At 38.0% G+C, this 20367-nt stretch overlaps 1 protein-coding gene across 11 annotated transcripts in view; it reads left to right on the top strand.

The window, feature by feature from the left end:
- DLG2 (discs large MAGUK scaffold protein 2) overlaps positions 1-20367 on the top strand; it is a 1549658-nt gene that overhangs the window by 783011 nt on the left and 746280 nt on the right. The window contains exon 1 of one of the 11 annotated variants that reach the window (XM_059411951.1): positions 6914-7397. The exons of 7 other annotated variants lie outside the window; for them this stretch is intronic. In XM_059411951.1, coding sequence (XP_059267934.1) covers positions 7089-7397 — 309 coding nt within the window. In that variant the 5' untranslated portion in view covers positions 6914-7088. Of the gene's footprint in view, positions 1-6913; positions 7398-20367 lie in introns of those variants that run through there. 3 more of the 11 variants (XM_059412007.1, XM_059411981.1, XM_059412026.1) reach the window with 3 other exon arrangements.

The following is a 20367-nucleotide window of genomic DNA, read 5'->3' as shown; positions in this document are numbered from 1 at the left end:
TGTGCGCGGTTGCTCCGCCGCTTGCCGGGAGCCGGCCCCTCCCCCCGGGCTCTATCTTCCCGTCGCTTTGGATTCACTTCTCCGCCGGTCCTACCTTTCAGAAAGTGGCTGATTTTCTGTTTCCAGAGTTGCTGTTCTTCTTCTCTTCGATCTGCCGATGGATTTTCAGGTGTTTGCAATCTTTAGATAAGCTATCTAGCTGATCTCCGGCTAGCTGAAGCAGTCTGAGCTTGCTACTTCTCCGCCATCTTGACTCCTCCCCACCCTCTGCACATTTTGATTGGATTATTTGTATGTGTGTGTTCAGTTTTATCAGTTCTTTCTATATTTTGGATACTAACCTTTTATTGGATCTCACATTTTCAAACATCCCCTATTCATTATGTTGATTTTTAGTTTTGTTGATTGTTTCCTTTGCTGTGCAGAAGCTTTTTATTTTAAAGTAATCCCAGTGGTTTATTTTGCTTTTATTTCCCTTGCTTCAGGAGACAAATCTTTAAAACATGTTGCTATGGCCAGTATCAGAGAAATTACTACCTCTTTTGGAAGACTTACATTTTTAAAATATCCATACTATTCAAAATGACCTATAGATTCAATGTAATCTCTGTAAATATATTTATGGAAATAGAAAAAAAATCCTAAAACTTATTTGGAAAATACAAAAAACCCTGAATAGCCAAAACAGTCTCAAGAAAGAAGAACAAAGCCCATTACCAGTTAATATAACCATTATCAAACCAACCAAACAAACAAAAACCAGAAAATAAGTGTTGGTAAGGATGTGAAGAAATTGGAAACCTTATGCACTGTTGGTGACAAAGTAAAATGGCTCAGCTACTTTGGAAAACAGTATTGAGCTTTGTCAAAAAAAATTGAAAATAAAATTACCCTATAGTACTATGTAATATATACCATATATACCATATTTCGAACCACTCCATTTCTGGCTATGTATCCAAATAAAATTAAATTAGGATCTCAGAGATATTTACACTCCTGTGTTTATTGAAGCATTATTCACAATAGCCAAATGGTGGAAACAATCTAAATGTCCACTGACAGATGAATGGATGAACAAACTGCAGTATATACATACAGTGGACTATTATTCAGTCTTAAAAGTAGAAATCCTGCCATGTGTGAGAACACGGGTAAATTGTGAGGACATTATACCCACTGAACTATGCTTGTTACAGAAGGATAAATACTGCATTCTTGCCTATCATATGAGATCTCTAAAGTAGTGAAATCCATAGATGCAGAAAGCAGAATGGTTGTACCAGGGGCCTGGAAGGTGGTGGGTGGTGCTGTGCGGTAAGCATAGAATTTTAATCATGAAAAATGAAAAAGTTCTAGAAATGTGCTGTACAACATCATGCTTAGAGTTAACAATACTGTACTCTATACTTAAAATTTTGTTAAGAGGGTAGATCTTATATTGTGTATTTGTACCACAATTTTTAAAAAAGAAACTAAAAAGGATGCTTGTTTATGAGTAATCATGCTTGATTTTTTTTTTTTAACTTTATAACTTGATTGGAAGGAGGACGAGCAGATGTCATCTTGACTTCCGCTCTCTAATACGCACTTTCAATATCTTGTGAAATCATTCTACCTTTTGGATTATATTTTAAGAGCGGCTTGACTCTGGTGGCTGTACTTTGGGATCTGCTCCCTGCGTTACCACTGACTGGCTTTTGATATGGGGAACTTCTCCCCCTTTTGCACTATCTATCTAGAAAGGGAGAACAATTGAAAAGCACTTGAGAGAAAAGCCCAGCTGTCAGGAAGTACAGCTTTTATGAATGAATATCTTGCTAAAATAAACAAAAGCTGTTTCAATTTCTTAACATCATAAGATCACTAGCAAATTTCTTCAAAAAAATTAGTTAATACAGTGAGGCTTCTCAGCCACAGTGAATTTTTCATTTAAGTGCTGATCTTAAAAGCACATTGTTTTCTTAATTTTGTTTTGTTTTTAGGTTCCAATGCTTATTTATTCATTTTACACTGAGAGGTAGAACACAGACCCAAATGCTTATGTTGGTATGAACCCTGAAAGACAAGTTTATCTTCTTTCTTGTTTGATTTATTTTAATAAATACTAACATTTACTTTGTGCTTGGTTTGGAGGATGCAAATTCACAAAAGAGAGCCCTCTCCCTTCCCTAATGGGCATTACCTACACTCTGTCTGGGGAAAAGGGCGCAAAACAAGTAGTAGCATAATTATTGTTTTGAATGCAATTGTTCTAGTGTTGTAGTCAAGAAGCCCAGGTGCTAAATGAGTGTTCAGTGAAAGGATGATATGATCTGTTCTGGAAAGGGGAGACAGTGTTCTGGGAATGCTCCCTTATAAAAGTGACTTTTGAGCTGAGCCCTGGATGGAGGGGAAGATTCCAGAATTTCTGAATAGAAGAGGCTTAGGGATGGCAGACTGGTAGGGAAGAAGGTCTGGGAGATTTGTTTCGGGGTTGTGCTGCCTGGTAAGCTCACTTTTACTCTTAGATTTTCTGTATGTTTCCTTGGGGTGGCTTTGGGAAGGTTGTCTGAGGATGCACGCTGTGGAAAGGTAAGCCTGAAGGGCTTGTGTAGAATTGAGGAGTGGGGGAGGGAGCATGCGCAAGGGCACACGGTGGCACTAAGCCTGGCTAGTCAAGGTCTGTGCGGTTGGAGAGTAGGGCAAGGGTGTGAGCACAGGTGAGACTGGGGAAAGCCGCAAAGGCCAGGTCACACGGGACATGATTAAGGACCATGGAAGCCACTTTAAAGACTGTTCTCTCTGTGGAGATTAAGATCCCCAGAGAATGGGACTTTATTGATGGCTGTCAAGCAGGGTAGGACCCGATCATTTTCACATTTTAGAAGTCCCTCTTGCCACTGTGTGAGAATGATTAGGCATAAGGATGGGTGCCAGAGACCAGTTAAGAAGCTGTTTCACCAGTTTGACAGAGAAATGACGCTAGCTTAGGTGGGGGTGGTCATTGTGGTGACCAAGAGAGACAGAAACGTGGAAGATACTTGCTCAGACAAGAGTGCAAACAGTGTAGAGTGAACCGAATGGGCCAGGGGGTGTTGGAAAACTTCACAGAAGTGACATCCGGTTAATCCTGAAGGATGAGAACAAATTCCTCTAGTAGTGCTGTCCATCACTTAGATGCCATTCCTAAAATATGTAAATTATAACTGATTATTACCTTTTTCTTAGTATTGTTTTCAGATTCTCTTAAGAAATGTCACATAGCTTGTGTTCTTATTTCTCTAACAGTGTTACTGCATGTGTTAGAATATAATAAATCTGCATTTCCTGAAAACCGTGTTAAAGTTACAGTTTAGCCTCATTGTTAATTCACACTGATCCCGTCATCATCCATATCCACCCAAGTCCAAGTACATTAGTGAGAATGTACTTGGGGACATTTTTCAAATTTTTTTCCACTTTCTAGTAAATCCTCAGTCCAAGTTAAATCTCTATGGCAATTTGGCATGTGTCTTTCCATCCTCTTAATTCTTGCCTGTGTCTGCCCTAGAAGTACAATAATTGAATTGATTTAAGGATTTGGGAAATAATTTTAAAGTCTAAAACACTTTAAATATTGTCAGATTTCTTTTACTTCCAGAGGTGAATGTGCTCAGATCTAGAGATTGCCCAGGCTGAAGGCTATTAGATGTAGAAAAATATTAGTTGACGTTTATAACATCTCCAGGCTGTGGCCCCAGGAATGGACTATGTATGCTTTTCAAATCAAGAAGAATTGTAACTATTACCTTATATTATTTTGTGATTATTTCCCACATTACTTATAACTGCTACAGGGCTTGTGCTGCTCAGTCCTTCTTTAGCAAGCACTCAGCTCTTCTTTCGTAATTAATATCTTCATTTCCCCATGCATAGAATGCCTGAAGGAAAATTTTTTTCTGAAAACAGAGTCTGCATCGCGCTGTAGTACGGCACAATTTATTCAGTAATTCATCTTTGCTATTTTTTTATTAAACAAATGAAGCCGGATATTAGTTTTAAGTCCTTGCATTAAAACTAGTGGTGGTTCTGTGGAGTCTGTATCAGGTCAAAGAGAGGTCAATAAGATATATCTCATCTAGGCATTACCCTGTACACCATCTGCCCGTGTTAAATCACAGTGATAAGTAGGATATGTACTTGTACACCACTAATTCCTCTTTGGCCAGAATTTCGTGTCTTCTCATGGTCATTATAGTTGTCCAATTACAGCTGATCAAATTGAATTATCTTTAATTAGTAGGTCTGTCTCATAGTACAGTGGGCTAGTTGGACATATTTATCTGTGGAAGTGGTCTGTCATCAGACTTAGAAAGCCAAATGTCATGTTTGAAAAGAAAAAAAAAAATTGGGGGAAAGGGGAAGACAGGAGGCTGGATATATGTTGTGTATGTTAAAGTGAAAGGCAGTACAGTCTTGTAATACATGTCATGAAGGTTTGCTACGGTCTTTAGGATTCTTGGAGGAAAGTAACATGAGTTATGCAATGTATGGTGTTTATTTATCTGTATGGAAATGGCATACCGAGGTTAGTAAAGCAAAAACTCTATTGCCCTTGTAGTGGAAAGAGATAGCTCATTCCGAACCACCCATTCATAACACATTTAGGTCCCTGTGAAGATTTATAATATCTTTGTGTAGTGCCCAGCCGGGAACTTTTCTATCTTGCTGCAAACTGCACACACCATTACAAAATTTTAATGGATTCATACTGACTTATTCCTGTTCAGATTGATTCTTATACTTGAGAGGCAAATGGGTGAGAACAGGGCATGTGTTCCCTAAAGATGGCAGTGGGCATTTGAGCAATGATATCTGCCTGAAAAATTCGAGAAGCATCTGTGGTTAGATAAGACTGGAGAGAGTCAAACTTATCACTTCTTGACAATCTCATTTGGGGATGATCGTATTGCCATATCACATCAAGTCCTACCATATAGCCATGCATCATGGTGACACCAGGCAAATACGAAGTTCTCTAGGGCTTTATTTGACCTAGAAGTTCTTTCAGGCATTATCCCTTGATCCCAGCATAAAAAATGAAGATGGGGGAAGGAAGAAAGAGAGGGAGGGAGAAAGAGGAAGAGAGAAGAGAGCAGAGAAGGGAACAGACCTGGCTGATAGTCTGCCCTTTTACCCACTGAGCATCGCATAATGATCTATTTGCCTCAATTTTACTATTTTTAAGTATTGATCTTAACTCCTAAATCCTTTTTCAGGAATAAAGACCATTAATGCCATTGTTATTTCTACCCAGCAGTTCAAATCTTCATCTATTTATTTATTTAGATAAATTTCCATAACACCTCACTAAACACTGAACACTAAAGCTAACCTTAAAGGAATAATTTAAGTTTCTGGAGCATTACTAAACTCAATATTATTTCAAAACATGTCAGGCAGCTCCTGCCTGGCTCTCTCCTTCTATATATGCAGTCACCCAAGCATTCATTCATCCATCCAAAAAATATATAAGTCTGCTATGTGCTGTGCAGGCAGTGTGCTAGGTGCCTGGTTAAAAAAAAAAAAAAAAAAATTCTGCAGAATTTGGGAAAGAATTTGGGAAAGAACCCTTTTATGGAGATACATAGGAAGAGTAGCTCCTATTTTTATATGTAACAGTGATTTGTCCAGGGAGTTCTAGTGTTGAAAAGTAGAATATGTGGTAACCCTACCCTTTGAAATAAGAACTTTGCCAACTCAGCCAGAAATTAGGTCTACACTGCCCCAGAGGTGAGAAGTTGGATCTGATGGTCTGGGGATAAAAATCATTTTATCTTGGGACTCTCTCGTTTTTGTTTGGTGCTGCATAGATGGTAGCTTGTGTCCCAATCAAAACAAATTTTTCCCTCAGAGATATGTGATAAGGATAGACATTTTGGCAACAAATATGGAAAGTTTCAAACATAATAAAAATTCTAAATGCTCTGGTAATTAGCCTTTCTCTTTACTAAAAATACTATGTATGGCTTCTGCAATCATACTAAAATTTTAAAACAATCATGTCCTCTCTGGAAGGCAATTGCTTTAAATTGGATAGATTTCACTCATTTTCCAGTGAAAGAATTTGAAAATTCTGTCTGTGGAAACCAAAATACTGGAGGGTAGAGTTGGATGTGTGTTTCACTTTAAAATGCAGACTCTCTCTGTGGTGAATGTATTTGTTGTGGTAAAGTATTTGAAAGGAAATCCTCAGAATAATTTGGGGTAAGGAAAAACACTATGTTAAAATAAGCCAACCCATCAGTTTTGAACTTTGAAAATTGCTTCATTTTGAATCAGAAAGAATTAATAATCATTCATAGCTTTAAAATACATATATTCGGATTATAATATGTAATCATGATCTAAAACAAATGAAAGCTCCAAATTTTAAAGGACTGTAGTATAATGCTGTGACCTCAGTGATTTTTCTAAATGAATTAATGTTGTGGAGCGTTAATATTGACGCTCTTAATTCGCCACCTTGTGATGTGCTCCGTGTCTTGGCAAATATCTCTCTACATAAGTGATTCCTGTAAATGTTGGAAATCTCTTTACAGGTTAACTTTCCCATCATTTTAAATTGCCAATCCCATATTATTTCAGCCTAGAAGGGTCCTTCTAGTTTGATAAGCAGCTTTCCCTCCTGAGGTCTGTATTCTGTGCAGGGCTCATCTAGCAGAGGGAAACGCCAGAATGCCAAATTGCAAAGAGTATTCTTTACCGTGGGGCTCCATCCAAAAAGGGTTTGTAACACAGTGTACAGTCTTGTAGCCCAGCTGTGTGGAGCATTGATTGCTTCTGCCTAGAGCAGGGATACTGTCAAGTTGCTCTGTGAGTTGAGTCATCTATTGACAAAGAGCTACCAGCCCGCAGATAATGCTGTGCGGAGCTGCTCTCGCTGCTCCCACCATGCGCTGCTTATAGCAGCTGTCAAAGATACTGAGAGATCCACGGGAGGACAAAAAAAAAATTTAAAAAAAAAAAAAAAAAAGACTTTTACAACTGCCTGGAAGAAAGGGGTGTGAGGGAGGAGACATTCCTGTGCAGAGCTGACCAAAGGAAAGAGTAGGCATCAGTGCAGTATGAATGCATACCTCACCAAGCAACACAGCTGCAGCCGGGGGTCCGATGGGATGGATGCCGGCAGGAGCGCCCCCACCCTGATCAGGGATGCCCACTGCGCTTGTGGCTGGCAGAGGAGCCCTCAGGGGCTTGGGTACAATTCTCAGACCATGCCCGCTTCAGGACCTGGGGGCCCAGCTTCAAACAGGACCAAGCTGGTCACTTTGTGGGACAGTGTGCGGAAAAGCCCCCACAAGATGGGCTCCAAGGGCAAAGGGACTTGTGGGGAGCGTTGCGCCTGCCCACATGGTTGGTTCAGCCCAACACAGGTGAGCCTTTTCCTTATGACTTTCCCTTGAGTATCGGAAGAAACTGAGAGCAAGTCGTGTGAGGGTAGCATGGTTTGGAAACTTTGCCGGGTCCTCCTTGCTGACTGGGTGTGTGCCTGTTTGGAAAATGGTGGGCTTGGGAAAACCTGTCGTTTTCACAGGTGTTTGGGGGCTCACACCTCTGGGTGGCCTGCGAAAATCCAAAGATGCTGTGCTCAGTTTCTTTCAGTGACTTTTCCCCAAGTTCAACTTCTCTAGTCCTCGGATGATTTTACTGTGCTGTATTTTGGCAGCACTTTAACTCCTAATCGTTGTTAACTTTTGTGTCCTGCCTAGCCTCATTTTTTTTTTAAGGGAGAAAAAAAATAAACTTCGATACATTCCGTCTCTTTAATCATAAAAGGGCATTTATTTCTTCAGCTATGGAAAGCAGTGATTTGAAGTATGCTATTCTAATTTTACTCTTATAACACTGTATACCTTTTCAGTAATAGGGAAGAAATTTTGTTTATACTAAATAATTCATTTTACAAACAAAAGGAATAATTGGGAGCAAACTAGAGGATGATTATACTCAGAATAAAATAATGAAACATTTTATTTATTCATAGGGAAGCAATAAGGTTATTTATACTAAAGACTATAACTCTCTTTCTTCTTAATGTATTTCTGAAGCAGATGTGCAGATTCCCTTAATTTAATTTCTAGCTTATTCTTGCCCCAAATTACTGGCATTTTATCAGAAATGAAATTGGCTCATTTTTTTCCTGGCCCCATCCAGAAAAGGGAAGACAACTTCCTGTAAATGCTGTAAAATTTAAATAAAGTGCACCTGTAATCACTGTCATAAATATTGAATGATAGTTCTTAAATATCCATTGAAGAAGAGAAAAACTGTTTGCAGAAAAAAAAATCCTTTCTTGATTTTATTGTGATCTTAGCATAAATGAGAAGTGGCTATGGATCATGAGTGAAATGTTATGTTCTGAGAGGTGGAGAGTACATTCTAATTTTAATATTAGTTTTTTAAAAAGTACTTCCAAGAATATCACATGTCACTAGATCTTAATGATACTGTTTGTATACGTGACTTTTGATCCATTAATATCATGCATCTCAGCATCTTGATTTAAATAAGGAATATATTGTCATTTTAGTATTAAACTGGTTCAGTTTGAAATGGAGCCTGATATTTGGAAACTCGGTTATTTTTTAAAGTTAACATGAATTCCAAACTGAAAAAACAGTCTTGACAATTTCAAAATCTCTACATATTCTTTTACAAATGCATGCATTTAAATGTCTTTAAAGTATATCTCTGTGTCGATTATGTTAGATTCTCAAGGCTCACATAGGCAAAGAAGACAAACACACATCTAGCTTCTAGTTTTTGCATAGAGTAGAATAAGCCAACTTGTTTTAGAGTAGAATAAGCAAACTTGTTTTATGGTCACAGTTTTTTTCCAACATGTAAAAAGATGTGCATTTCATAAATGATAATTTCTCAAACCAAAAATCTGTAATTGTACATTAAAATAACCATGCTTTCAAATTTTTGTACATTTTTCATCAGTCAAGGGAAACTTTTCCCTTCCTTGGTTTTTAACAAAGTCAGCCTCCTACTTGCCTTAAATTTACAGACATTTAATGCTTTAAAGGATTGAAATAGACTCTCTGTAATGATAATTAAGATCCAGTGACATATAAGAAGGCAATAAATTGAGACAGACACCATCTCCCATTCTTTTTCACATACATTTCTATAAATTTTCTCTCTTATTCATAGGTCCTTTATTCTTAGCTAGGAAGAACAAGGATACTCAAATATTGGGGTTACAATACTGTATCTTTTAGGGTCTTTAGTGTTGTGACACCTGACCCTTCCTCTCTTTTACCACCTCAGACCTGTGAAAGTGCTGTGAATAGATTTTAATATATGTATTTAAATATCCCTATAGTACCTAAATACTTGCACATATTAATGTATTTTCATGTATTTATAAGTATATATATACATATACATGTAAGCATGCATATACATGTATACATATAAAAATTAAAGTTCTGTTTAAAGTTCTCTTTTCTAACCCAGAAAGTACTAACTTTTTCTTCCAAAGGATGTTTTATTCTCTCCATATAAAGTACATTTCTTTACTTCTTATAAGTGTTCTAAAATGCTGATTTATGTATGTATATTCATATACCTATAAATACATGTATAGATATGTATATTCATTTACACATGTATTTATAGGCTATATCTAATATTTAAAATATACAGATATGTGTAAGTCCTATATACCCATAGATACCATCACAGAAATAAGACCATCTGTGTGTCTAGGTGTATGCATATGTGTCATTAACAGCCAAGTCTGTTTTGAGGGTTTTGTGGTACTATTCATACCCCTTAAATTAACTAGAGATATCCTGTGAAATACTGTGAAATGAAGGATGGAGGTTAATCATACTAAACAAGAGAATTCTTGATAAAGTAGACAGGAGCAGAGTGCAGGCTATAGAGAAGCCACGGTCCCCACATGTGGTACAGAACGTGCCTCAGGGCTGTTAAATGTCTGGGAGCTGGGATCCTGCCCTCAGAGATATTTGCTGTATTACGTGGACATCAGCAGTGTGATTTCCGGCTGCTATAATAGAGGGCCATGGTAATGACTTGAGTTCCTCCCAAGGCTCTTTGCCAAACTCCTGTTATTTGGGGTGCTGTGTGCTAACAGGACACTGTCATTATGTTGTTCCTCAGCATGACTGAAAAATAGCTTCTGTCCTTTCTCAAATAAGTTTTCATTCCACTTGGATCTGTAGAATTAATACAACCGTAATAGTAGGTAAGAAGATGGAAAATTATAGGGTCCAGAAGTGAGTTCTAGAAGGCACATCTAGGATAATAGTGTTGGCCTGGGTCAGGGAGCGGGGGGAAGGATGTCCATCATCACTTATGTGGCGTTTCTCCCCAGTGTGGACTGATTTGGGCAGGAAGCACAGAATAGTAGAGATTCAAAGCTCAGGTTTCAATACCTTTGTACTTCATTCATTCTTCATTTGTTTATTCAACTATCATTTGCTGAGTGCTTGCCATGTGGCTCTGTCAGGCCTGTGGATATAATAGTAAACAAAAGAAATACTCTCCCTACCATTGTGGAGAGTATATTCCATTATATACCATTGGCCTCCAGTGGTATATAATATTTATTAAGTATATCATAATATATATGGAATTATATTGTCATAAGTCACACATTGGAAGAGAACCAAGTCCCATAGAGTTTTACAAAGTCTACAGTAGATATATATTCAGGATACAGAGGAACCACAGAGAAGTAAGAAAGTAAGATTTGTTAATGTATATGTATATATTTACTTATTTTTATTTAATTTTTTTATTTTTTAATTAATTTTTTTATTTTTTATTAACATGTAATGTATTAGTAACCCCAGGGGTACAGTTAGTTAATTTAATTTTAATGAAAAGGCACTGCATCTCTTAAGCCTAGATTTTCTGTTTTATAAAATGAGCATAAAATTAGACCCTAACTCAGGATTGTAGTGAGGAATTAACATAGTAAATGTAAGGTACTTATTACAGTGCTTCCATGTAGTAGGAGGTTCAATAAATATTTGTAGAATGAGTGAATAAGAAGCCTGCACTAAAAGTTGGCTATCATTAACCTATTCCGTAATTCATTGTATCTGATTGTCTAGGAAGAGAAAAATAAGTGAATCAGGGAAGACTGCCAGAGGTAGTGATCCTTGGGCTGCATTAAATTGAACCTGAAAGTAACATGCCTGTGTTTATCAAGTAAGCAAAGAGAGATAAGCTTTCAGGGTAAAAATAATAGAAGCTGAAACACATATATCACGTGGGTTGCTGTGTAGAAACTACTCAGAGTTCTGTTTCCCGGAACATGGGGCACTAGAGAGTAGCTTCATCAAGGGCTGGGGCTGGAGGCCTGGGCAAGGCTTGGTCACAGAGTCTCATGTGCTTCGACAGGGACTCTGCTGGGCGGATCGCATGGAGCCCATCACTGCAGGATCCTGGTGCCCGCTCTCACTCTCTGTGGGTTAGGCTTTGTGCTCAGTCAACTGTTTCTCTGTTTCTCTGTTTCTAAGAAAAACGGTCTTCCCTAAATGAATTCCCATATCTCTTTCAATACTAATATTCTGTGACTCTGTCAACTGATACCCATCCATTAATGGGAAGTGCTTTGGAAATGATTTATACTTTTTTTTTTCCTAAAAATTTATTTATTTGACAGACCGATATCACAAGTAGGCAGAGAGGCAGGCAGAGAGAGAGACTGGAGGAAACAGGCTCCCTGCTGAGAAGAGAGCCCCATGCGGGGCTTGATCCCAGGACCTTAGGATCATGACCTGAGCCAAAGGCAGAGGCTTTAACCCACTGAGCCACCCTGGTGCCCCAAGATTTATGCTTTAAGGCAAGACAATCCTAAATTTGAACTTACTAGCTCTCTGTGACCTTACTTACTTAACTTCTTTAAGGTTCATTTGTCTTCTCTGTAAAACTTAGGTTGATAAAATTATATTACGGGAAAATGTAGTAAGAATTGAAAAGATTCTACATAAAAGAGCCCAGTGTGGTGCTTAGAACATAAGAATTGTTCAGTAAGTGGTATTTATTATTACTGAAGTTATCCAAATGTTTTTTTAATCTGAAGAACTTATTGTCCATCCAATTAATTAATCAGTATTGTGGTGTCCTTTATTAGAATTTCTACTTTGTTCACTGAATTTTTTGATGTCTTACTTATAATGATGAAGGTTAGGTTGGGCAACTGTCCAGAAACATTAGGCACAGTACCACAGGATGACGGGATGACATTTTGCCCTTCAGGTTTCTCAGAGATTTACGACAATGCCTACACATACACACACACACACACACACACACACCACACACACACACACACACACAACACACACACACATACACACAGAGGGAGAGAGAGAGAGGAAAAAATATATACATAATAGAACTGTGTTGATGAAGTAGCATTCCCATTATCTTATATTAGAAGGTAGGTGAGATTAGATTTTCTCAGCAAAATCCTGCTAGAATAACAGTGTTTGAAACATTTAGCCAAACTCTGTAAATCTTCCCTAAGGGTCCCTTTGCAGCTCCTCCAAAACACAGTAGTTTGTAGCAACTTGAGTCCAGAGAACCTTTTTTTTGTCCAAGAAGTAGGATTGCCCTGGGCTCAAATCTCAGGCTCAGCTTATGCCCAGCCAGAAAGATCTGGCAGCTTGTTTTAACTCTGCAACTGCTTCTACAGAAGCAGCTGAAGAGAGAGCCCCTTACCAAAGAAGAAGACGACTTTTTAGTCTCTGGAAAACACCAGCTGCCCCCAGGCAAAGGAAACAGAATCGAATAAGAGATAATACCAAAGGAATTAAAGTTCTAGGCAGTTCCTTGGGCAGACTTGAAGCTGCTTGGTCAACACTTAGGTTACCCCCCGCCCCTTCTGGATGCTGACATGAGCAGAGCATTTTCTCTAGGGCTGGACAAGTAGGACAAAATACTGAGGGTGGGAAAGGAATGAGTAAAGGTAATAGCATTTATTGAATACTCAGGATACCCACAATGTGTGCAGCATTACGCTAGAGCTCTATGCTGGTCATTTTTTAATTCTGAAAACATTAAAAGACATATTAAAACCCCCATTTTATAGGGATGTCTAGGTGGCTCAGATATTAAGCGTCTGCCTTTGGCTTAGGTCATGATCTCAGAATCCTGGAATCTAGTACTATATCAGGCTCTGTGTTCAGCAGGGAGACTATTTCTTCTGCCTGGGCCTCTCCCCCTACTTGTGTGCATGCTCTCTGTCTCTTTCTCTCTCTCTCTATGACAAATAAGTAAAATCTTTAAAAAAAGAAAAGAAAAGAAAATCCCCATTTTATAGGTATGAAAATTAAGGCTGACTAACTTTCTCCTGATGGCACATCTAATAAGGGTAGAATTTGTTTCAAAGGTAGGTGTCTATATGACCCTTTCCACAGAATCTTACAGAAAGATCTCTTTGAGGAACAGCAGGAAGTAGAACATCCCCAGAGACCTTTTTAACTTTTTGATTTAACAGGAAATCTCCTTAAGGAATTGGAGTATTTAACATGGTTGGGAGAACTGGCATCCCCTAGCAGAATCCTAGATTTTCCCATTCTGCTCCATTTTCTGGTGTTAGGAACCCTGAGTTGGTTGGACCACTTAAACCCCTCCCCCTCTCTGATTAAGTTTAAGAATTGTGCTGCTCTGAAGGAGTTGAAGTTGATTCTCACAGCACTGATACTTGCTCTTTGAAATACCTTGAAACAGGGCACCTGGGTGGCTCAGTTGGTTAAGTGTCCAACTCTTGGTTTTAGCTCAGGCATGAGCTCAGATCATGAGATCAAGCCCCACATCAGGTTCTATGCTCCGTGCAGAGTCTCCTTCAGATTTTATCTCCCTCTCCCTCCTTCTCACTCACTCTCACTCTAATAAATAAATAAAATCTTTAAAAGAAAAAAGATGAAGAAATACCTTATAACTTGTGGTTATTTGCAAATTAGATTCAATCTTATAAAAATTTATACTGAGGAATTAAGAAGCATGTAGTTTAAACTTAATATACATACATAACAAAAGCACATGTAGGCATTATATGTCTTACATCCAAAAGAATTACCAGACAGGGCGCCTGGGTGGCTCAGTGGGTTAAGCCTCTGCCTTCGGCTCAGGTCATGATCTCAGGGTCCTGGGATCGAGTCCCGCATCGGGCTCTCTGCTCAACAGGGAGCCTGCTTCCCTCTCTCTCTCTCTCTCTGCCTGCCTCTCTACCTACTTGTGATCTCTCTCTGTCAAATAAATAAATAAAATCTTTTAAAAAAACAAAAGAATTACCACACAGTGCTGAATTTTGTAAATCTCACATGTCAGTTACTTGTGTCTTTATGATACCAAGAATCAAATATCTAACTTTAATACCACCATCTCCGTTGTCCATCCTCTTCCTTCTTATGATATTGTTTGATCTGTTAAAAGTGTAGCCCCACCCAATTTTATCCTCTTCATTCTTTAGTCCACTTTGTTCCCTTTTAATTTCCCAAAGGCTTCTATATGTGTTATAATTATTTCAGAGGTAGATAGGAATTTAGAGGTCATCTAGTACATTTTCCAAAGGAGAACAGGGTCCTTCGGTTTGCGGCAGAATTGGCCCTTGTCTTTGAATGCAGAACTGAGTTACCTTTTTATTGTCAAGCTTCCTTCCCTCTTGAAGCTCTGTGCTCCTCTTTATGAAGTTCATTATCGGCAGAAAGTTGTGAAGCTTTTAACTTGTTGGCATTGCAGTGTTGGGCATTATATAAAAAGTTATCTTACTTCTTACCTCTATTGTCTCATAATTTAGACCAGCAATCCCAAAGAGATAGAGAGAAGAGCCACTAGAAATAATTTTAGAATTGTATGGAGATACTTTATGTATTACTAATGATTGGGAGGTGATGCTGGCATCTAGCAGAAAGGAGCCAGGGATGCTGGATGCACTGTCATTTGCTAAGAAGTTCTGCACAGCAAAGAATCCCCCTTTGTACTACACAATTTTTAACATGGTACTGGAAATTCATGAAGATTTTTTCAAGTTTATGGTTTTTTAAGCCTGAAGTCAAATTCAGTTTTAAAAACAGATAAGAAGCATTTTCTGCAAGGATTTGCTAATCGTTAAGTCTTCTGGGAATGTAACTTCTATGTAAGTCAAGGAATCATTGTATTTTGTTCTCTTAGGAATTTGACAGGAACTGATTCCCATTTTGGAAGACCCCATCCTAAAGCTGAAACTCCTGCACTGGTTACTGTCACCAATACATCTCCCCTGCATGAATCTCCATTTGTAAATATCACCTGCATTATGGGATGGAAGAGATTTGAGGCTTTTTTTTTTTTTAATAGATGTAGAACCAAAGATTTTAAGTTGTTAGAAATACATAAAATACTGACTTTGAGTGCAAAATAAGTCAATCAGAGAAAGACAGTTATCATATGATCTCACTGATATGAGGAATTTGAGAAACAAGACAGAGGATCATAGGGGAAGGGAGGGAAAAATGAAACCAGATGAAACCAGAGAGGATACAAACCCTAAGAGATTCTTAATCTCAGCAAACAAACTGAGGGTTGCTGGAGGGGAAGGGGTGGGAGGAATGGAGTGGCTAGGTGATGGACATTGGGGAGGGTATGTGCTATGCTGAGTCCTGTGAATTGTGTTAAGACTGATGAATCACACACCTGTACCCCTGAAACAAATAATACATTATATGTTAATTTAAAAAAAAAGAAATATGTAAAATACAAAGCTCTCACTAAATTTCATTAATAGGATTGTTTTAAAAACATTTCATTTCATTGACGTACCATATATTAATTTTTAAAACATTTTTATCATATAGTGAGAAATATGTTTTGTAAAAGTAACTGAAATTACTTATTGTCTAGTTCTCTGTTGCTTTCAGTACTACTCTGATATTAGCCCAAAGGTCATCTGTACTCAGCTTCCCTACAAGCTCTTACATTCTGAGTTGTTATGTTGTTGTTGCTGCTGCTGCTGTTGTTGCTGTTGTTGTTAAATCCAGTCCCCATTCCCCATTTTTGTAATCAAAGGATAGAGTTCCAGGTCTGTGGAAGTACTAGAAATCAAGTGAATACCTTTATACTGAGGAGAAATCCGAACAGGAATAAAGAGATAGAGAGATGATGAATTCCCTCACTGGCCTGTCCTATAGAAAACAGGAATTATTTTGACACCAAACTTATAAAAAGTTATAAAAAGTGTCAGTTTATTTCTAAAAATATGACTTTTTAAAAGATTTTATTCATTTATTTGATAGAGAGACACAGCGAGAGAGAAGCACAAGCAGGGGGAGTGGGAGAGGGAGAAGCAGGCTTCCCGCTGAGCAGGGAGCACGATGCGGAGCTCGATCCCAGGATCCCGGGATCATGACCTGAGCTGAAGGCAGATGCTTAATGACTGAACCACCCAGGCACCCTCCCAAAAAATTTTTTTAGCTATCTCCACTTTAACTATTGGCACTCTTCTTAGATTATCCATATTGAATTGAGGTTATTTCCTTTGATCTCTTATTATCTGCAAGTGATCTGTTATTATTTCTTCCAACACTAATCAGTAATCTAGGATCCTTCATATATGTGTTTCTTCTTTCACGTTTCCTATACTTCTTGTAAGAAATGGTATCTGGTCTCTTTAGTCCATTGAAATCCATATTTATTAACTATAAGAAGAGGTAAACATTTGATTACTCCATTGCTCTGTTCAGTACAGTTGGGCTCACAGACTGACAAATTGAAAACATCTTTCTAATATAAAACACATTTTTGTATTTTTCTTTTTACTTTAGTATAAAAGTATGTATAGGCCATTGTATTATCTATGAATTTCATTTCAGATGGAGAGAAGAGGATCTTACAAAACAATCATTGTAAAGTGGAAAGGTTGAGTCAAATAGAATTGAGAATCTGGCCCTTTGCAGAAAAAGTTTGCCAACCTCTGCATTAGACTATCAGTTCTCATTTCCTTCTGGTGCAGTGTCCCATTCTGCCTCACAGTCTCTCCATTTTTTAAAGACCTGGTTCAAGCACATCCTCGTCATTAATCCTATCCAGCTCATAGTTAGCTCGCAAAACCTATACTTAACATGGTGTCTTGCATCATTAGCATATTACTTTGCATTGTGGTTTGTTTCCTTCCCGTTCTGCTGATGAGAGAGTGAGAGATTTCTTGTATGCCCAGCTCAGAGTCCAACTCACGATGCTAGATGTCCAATTATCTTTGTGATAATTCTTATAGTATCATTATTAAGTCATACATTTGGACCCAGACTCCTCAACTGGATCCCAGGCTGTGGAGAGGAGAGACCTCATCATCTATACCTTTATGTCTAGCTGAATACTGTACATGATTTACCTATACATCTTACCCCAGTTATGAGTACTTAACCTTATGTTCCACTAAGCTGAATTCCATTAGAGTGCAACCTATTCACCTTTGTTTCTCCAGAACCCAATAGTTCATTCAACAAAGTGTTCTTGGTTTCTGAATGAAGATTAGCACAGGGCCTTGTATATAAAGTACTTAAGTAGTTTTAAATTTCTTTTTAATTATTATTATTTTTTTAAAGATTTTTTATTTCTTTATTTAGCAGAGAGAGAGATCGCAAGTATGCAGAGAGGCAGGCAGAGAGAGGGCGGAGAAAAGCAGGCTCCCTGCTGAGCAGAGAGCCTGATGTTGGGCTAGATCCCAGGACCCTGAGATCATGACCTGAGCCAAAGGCAGAGGCTTAACCCACTGAGCCTCCCAGGTGCCTGCTTTTTAATTATTATTATTACTAATATGTATGTGCCTTAAGGTCAAGAGTGACATTTTACCCTTGTAGTAGCTCTCTTTAATAATAGAATATAATAAAAAGTTAACAATCATTTATTGGTTTGTTTTTAGTTTGACTCAGATTCTTACTTTATTGTGGTGCTATTGAAATATTGGAATCAGTGTTCAGAAATTAGGTTCTGCATTCAAGTGGGTCATGGTGTTCAATGATGAAAGGTACAGTACTGTACTTTGAGAGGACAACCAGAGAAAAAATTGATTCTGCACAGTTTCATTGTCCAATTTAGGAGCCACTTGTTCTCTAGAAGACTGAAATAATGTCATGAAATATTATTTTATAATTCGTTTCTGTACAATCTATTGTAGACTGCATGATCTTCTTTATCCATCATTTTCATCATTAAATATGAGTGCTCAGATTACTGTAGTTGGCACCACCACATTAAAAAACCATAACTGAAGACCTTTGTACTTTATTCTGATAGGCTGTGCTCTTTAGCTAGTGGTCAACAGTGATTGTTATCTTTTTTCAGAAATACTGTTTTGTTTAAAAATTGTTAACTTTAAGGCTATGTAAATAATTCTTAGGATTTTATTACACTTTAGAATGATTAATAAATATATCTGCAGGGGGAGGTGGGAGAGGGAGAAGGAGACTCCCTGCTCAGCAGGGCTCGATCCTAGGACCCTGGGATCGTGATCTGAGCTGGAGGCAGACGCTTAACCCACTGAGCTACCCAAGCACCCCTGTACTGGGCTTTTGATTTCACATTTCTCATAGAGATATATTTTCAGGAAAGAAATCACTGAGTCAATTATGCAACTTTTTAAAAGCTCATAGTATTTACCTAGTCATTCAGTTGATTTTTATTCAGTAATTAATGATTGAATAGTACCCATATGCCAAAACACTGTGTTAATCAATGGGGATACAAAGGAGAACAAGAGAGACAGATTCCTACTCCACACAGCTTAGAGTTAATTGCCAAAGTGCTTCTAAGAAGACTTTACAAATATACAGTCCTTCCATTTCAGGAGCGTATGAATAAGCCTTTCTTCCTGTACTCTTGATGGTTTTATCATTGTAAAAAAGAGTTCATGAATTTGGTAAGCTAAAAAATTGCATGCCATTGCTATTGTAATTTGTTTTTATTTGTTAATGAAGAGGAGTTACTTTTTATGTGATTGTAGCCAATTGTGATACTGTTAAAGAATTGTCTAGAATACCTAGCATAATGATAATATCCAGTTGGCTATTTAATATAGGTTTCATTTGTTGATTGGGTGGATGGATGTGTGAATGGATGGATGGATGGGTGGATAGATGGGTGGAAGGAAGGAAGGAAGGAAGGAAGGAAGGAAGGAAGGAAAGAAGGAAGGAAGGGTATACAAATAGGTGAGTAATTCCTGCTTAAAAGTCTTGGTGAGAGAAATTTCTGCCTATCCTAAATATAGCAGAGTAGTTCTTTAACCACCTTTGTGAGTGATACCCCTGTCTCTCCTGTCACTATAACTCCTTTCCTTAAGTCTGTTCTCTGGAAGGAAAAGAGCTGAATGCTCTTCTTCTCACACTGACGTAGGTGAGCAGGATTGAATTGAGTGACAGATGAAAAGGTAATTAGTAAAACAGGCAGACTTGGGCTATCTGACTGTGTCGATCGAGGGTGTGCTGAGGAATGCAATGTGGGCACTAAATTGACACTCAGGGAACCCGAAGAGGAAAAGTGATCTAATGGATGAGATGGGGAAAAGAAATATTCTGGAAATATCCTGCCTATCTTACAATTTGGTATATAGACATATTCAAGGATGATTTGAGGTCCACATGTCTTAAGATGCAGGCAGGCTGCCCCTCCCTAAAAGTCAAAACCATATCTTAAAATGATTCTATGAAATGTTATCCTATAAAAACACACTACTACCGTACTGATGCCAATATTTAGAATTAAATTTATAAATGAGATAATTCTATAGACTCCTCTTATCACGGCTGGACACTCCCTGGCTGTCCTAAACAAAATGTGAAGACGATCTATCCATGATGTGAGGGTGACTGTCTTTTCAGCACAGGAGAGAACATCATTCGGAAAGGACGAATTGAAAGGTGATGGCTAAATAGGTTGAGGACTGTAAGTAAATTAAGGACAGAAACTCTTCTGAGTTTATTAAAGAGCCCAGTATAATTGGTACTTCCTTGTAGACTTAAAATTATTACTTTCCTAATAATTAAGGCAAAAAAGAATGGGTAATGATTGATATTATGATCCCTTTCATTTTTGGGGCAGTTCACGCAGAGTCTTCAGCCTGTTTTTTTGGTTTTTTTTGTTTGTTTGTTTCTTATGCCCTGTGCCGCTCTCAACCCTGTTCTACAATTCAGTCCATTTACCATGTCAGAAAACCAGGGAGTCATCAACACCATCACCATCACCTTCCCCCTCCCAGGGCCCTCACTCATTAACTGATGAAAGCTAATACAGAATTGCATCTCAGAGTGTCCCAACCATCTTCCCTTTTTATATCCTCTCTTTTGACTCTTCAGTATAGATGTACATTATCATTAACATAAG

Source organism: Mustela nigripes, chromosome 1 (assembly GCF_022355385.1).
Source record: "Mustela nigripes isolate SB6536 chromosome 1, MUSNIG.SB6536, whole genome shotgun sequence".
Classification (NCBI taxonomy): Eukaryota; Metazoa; Chordata; class Mammalia; order Carnivora; family Mustelidae; genus Mustela; species Mustela nigripes.
This window is presented reverse-complemented; position numbering and strand designations above follow the sequence as displayed.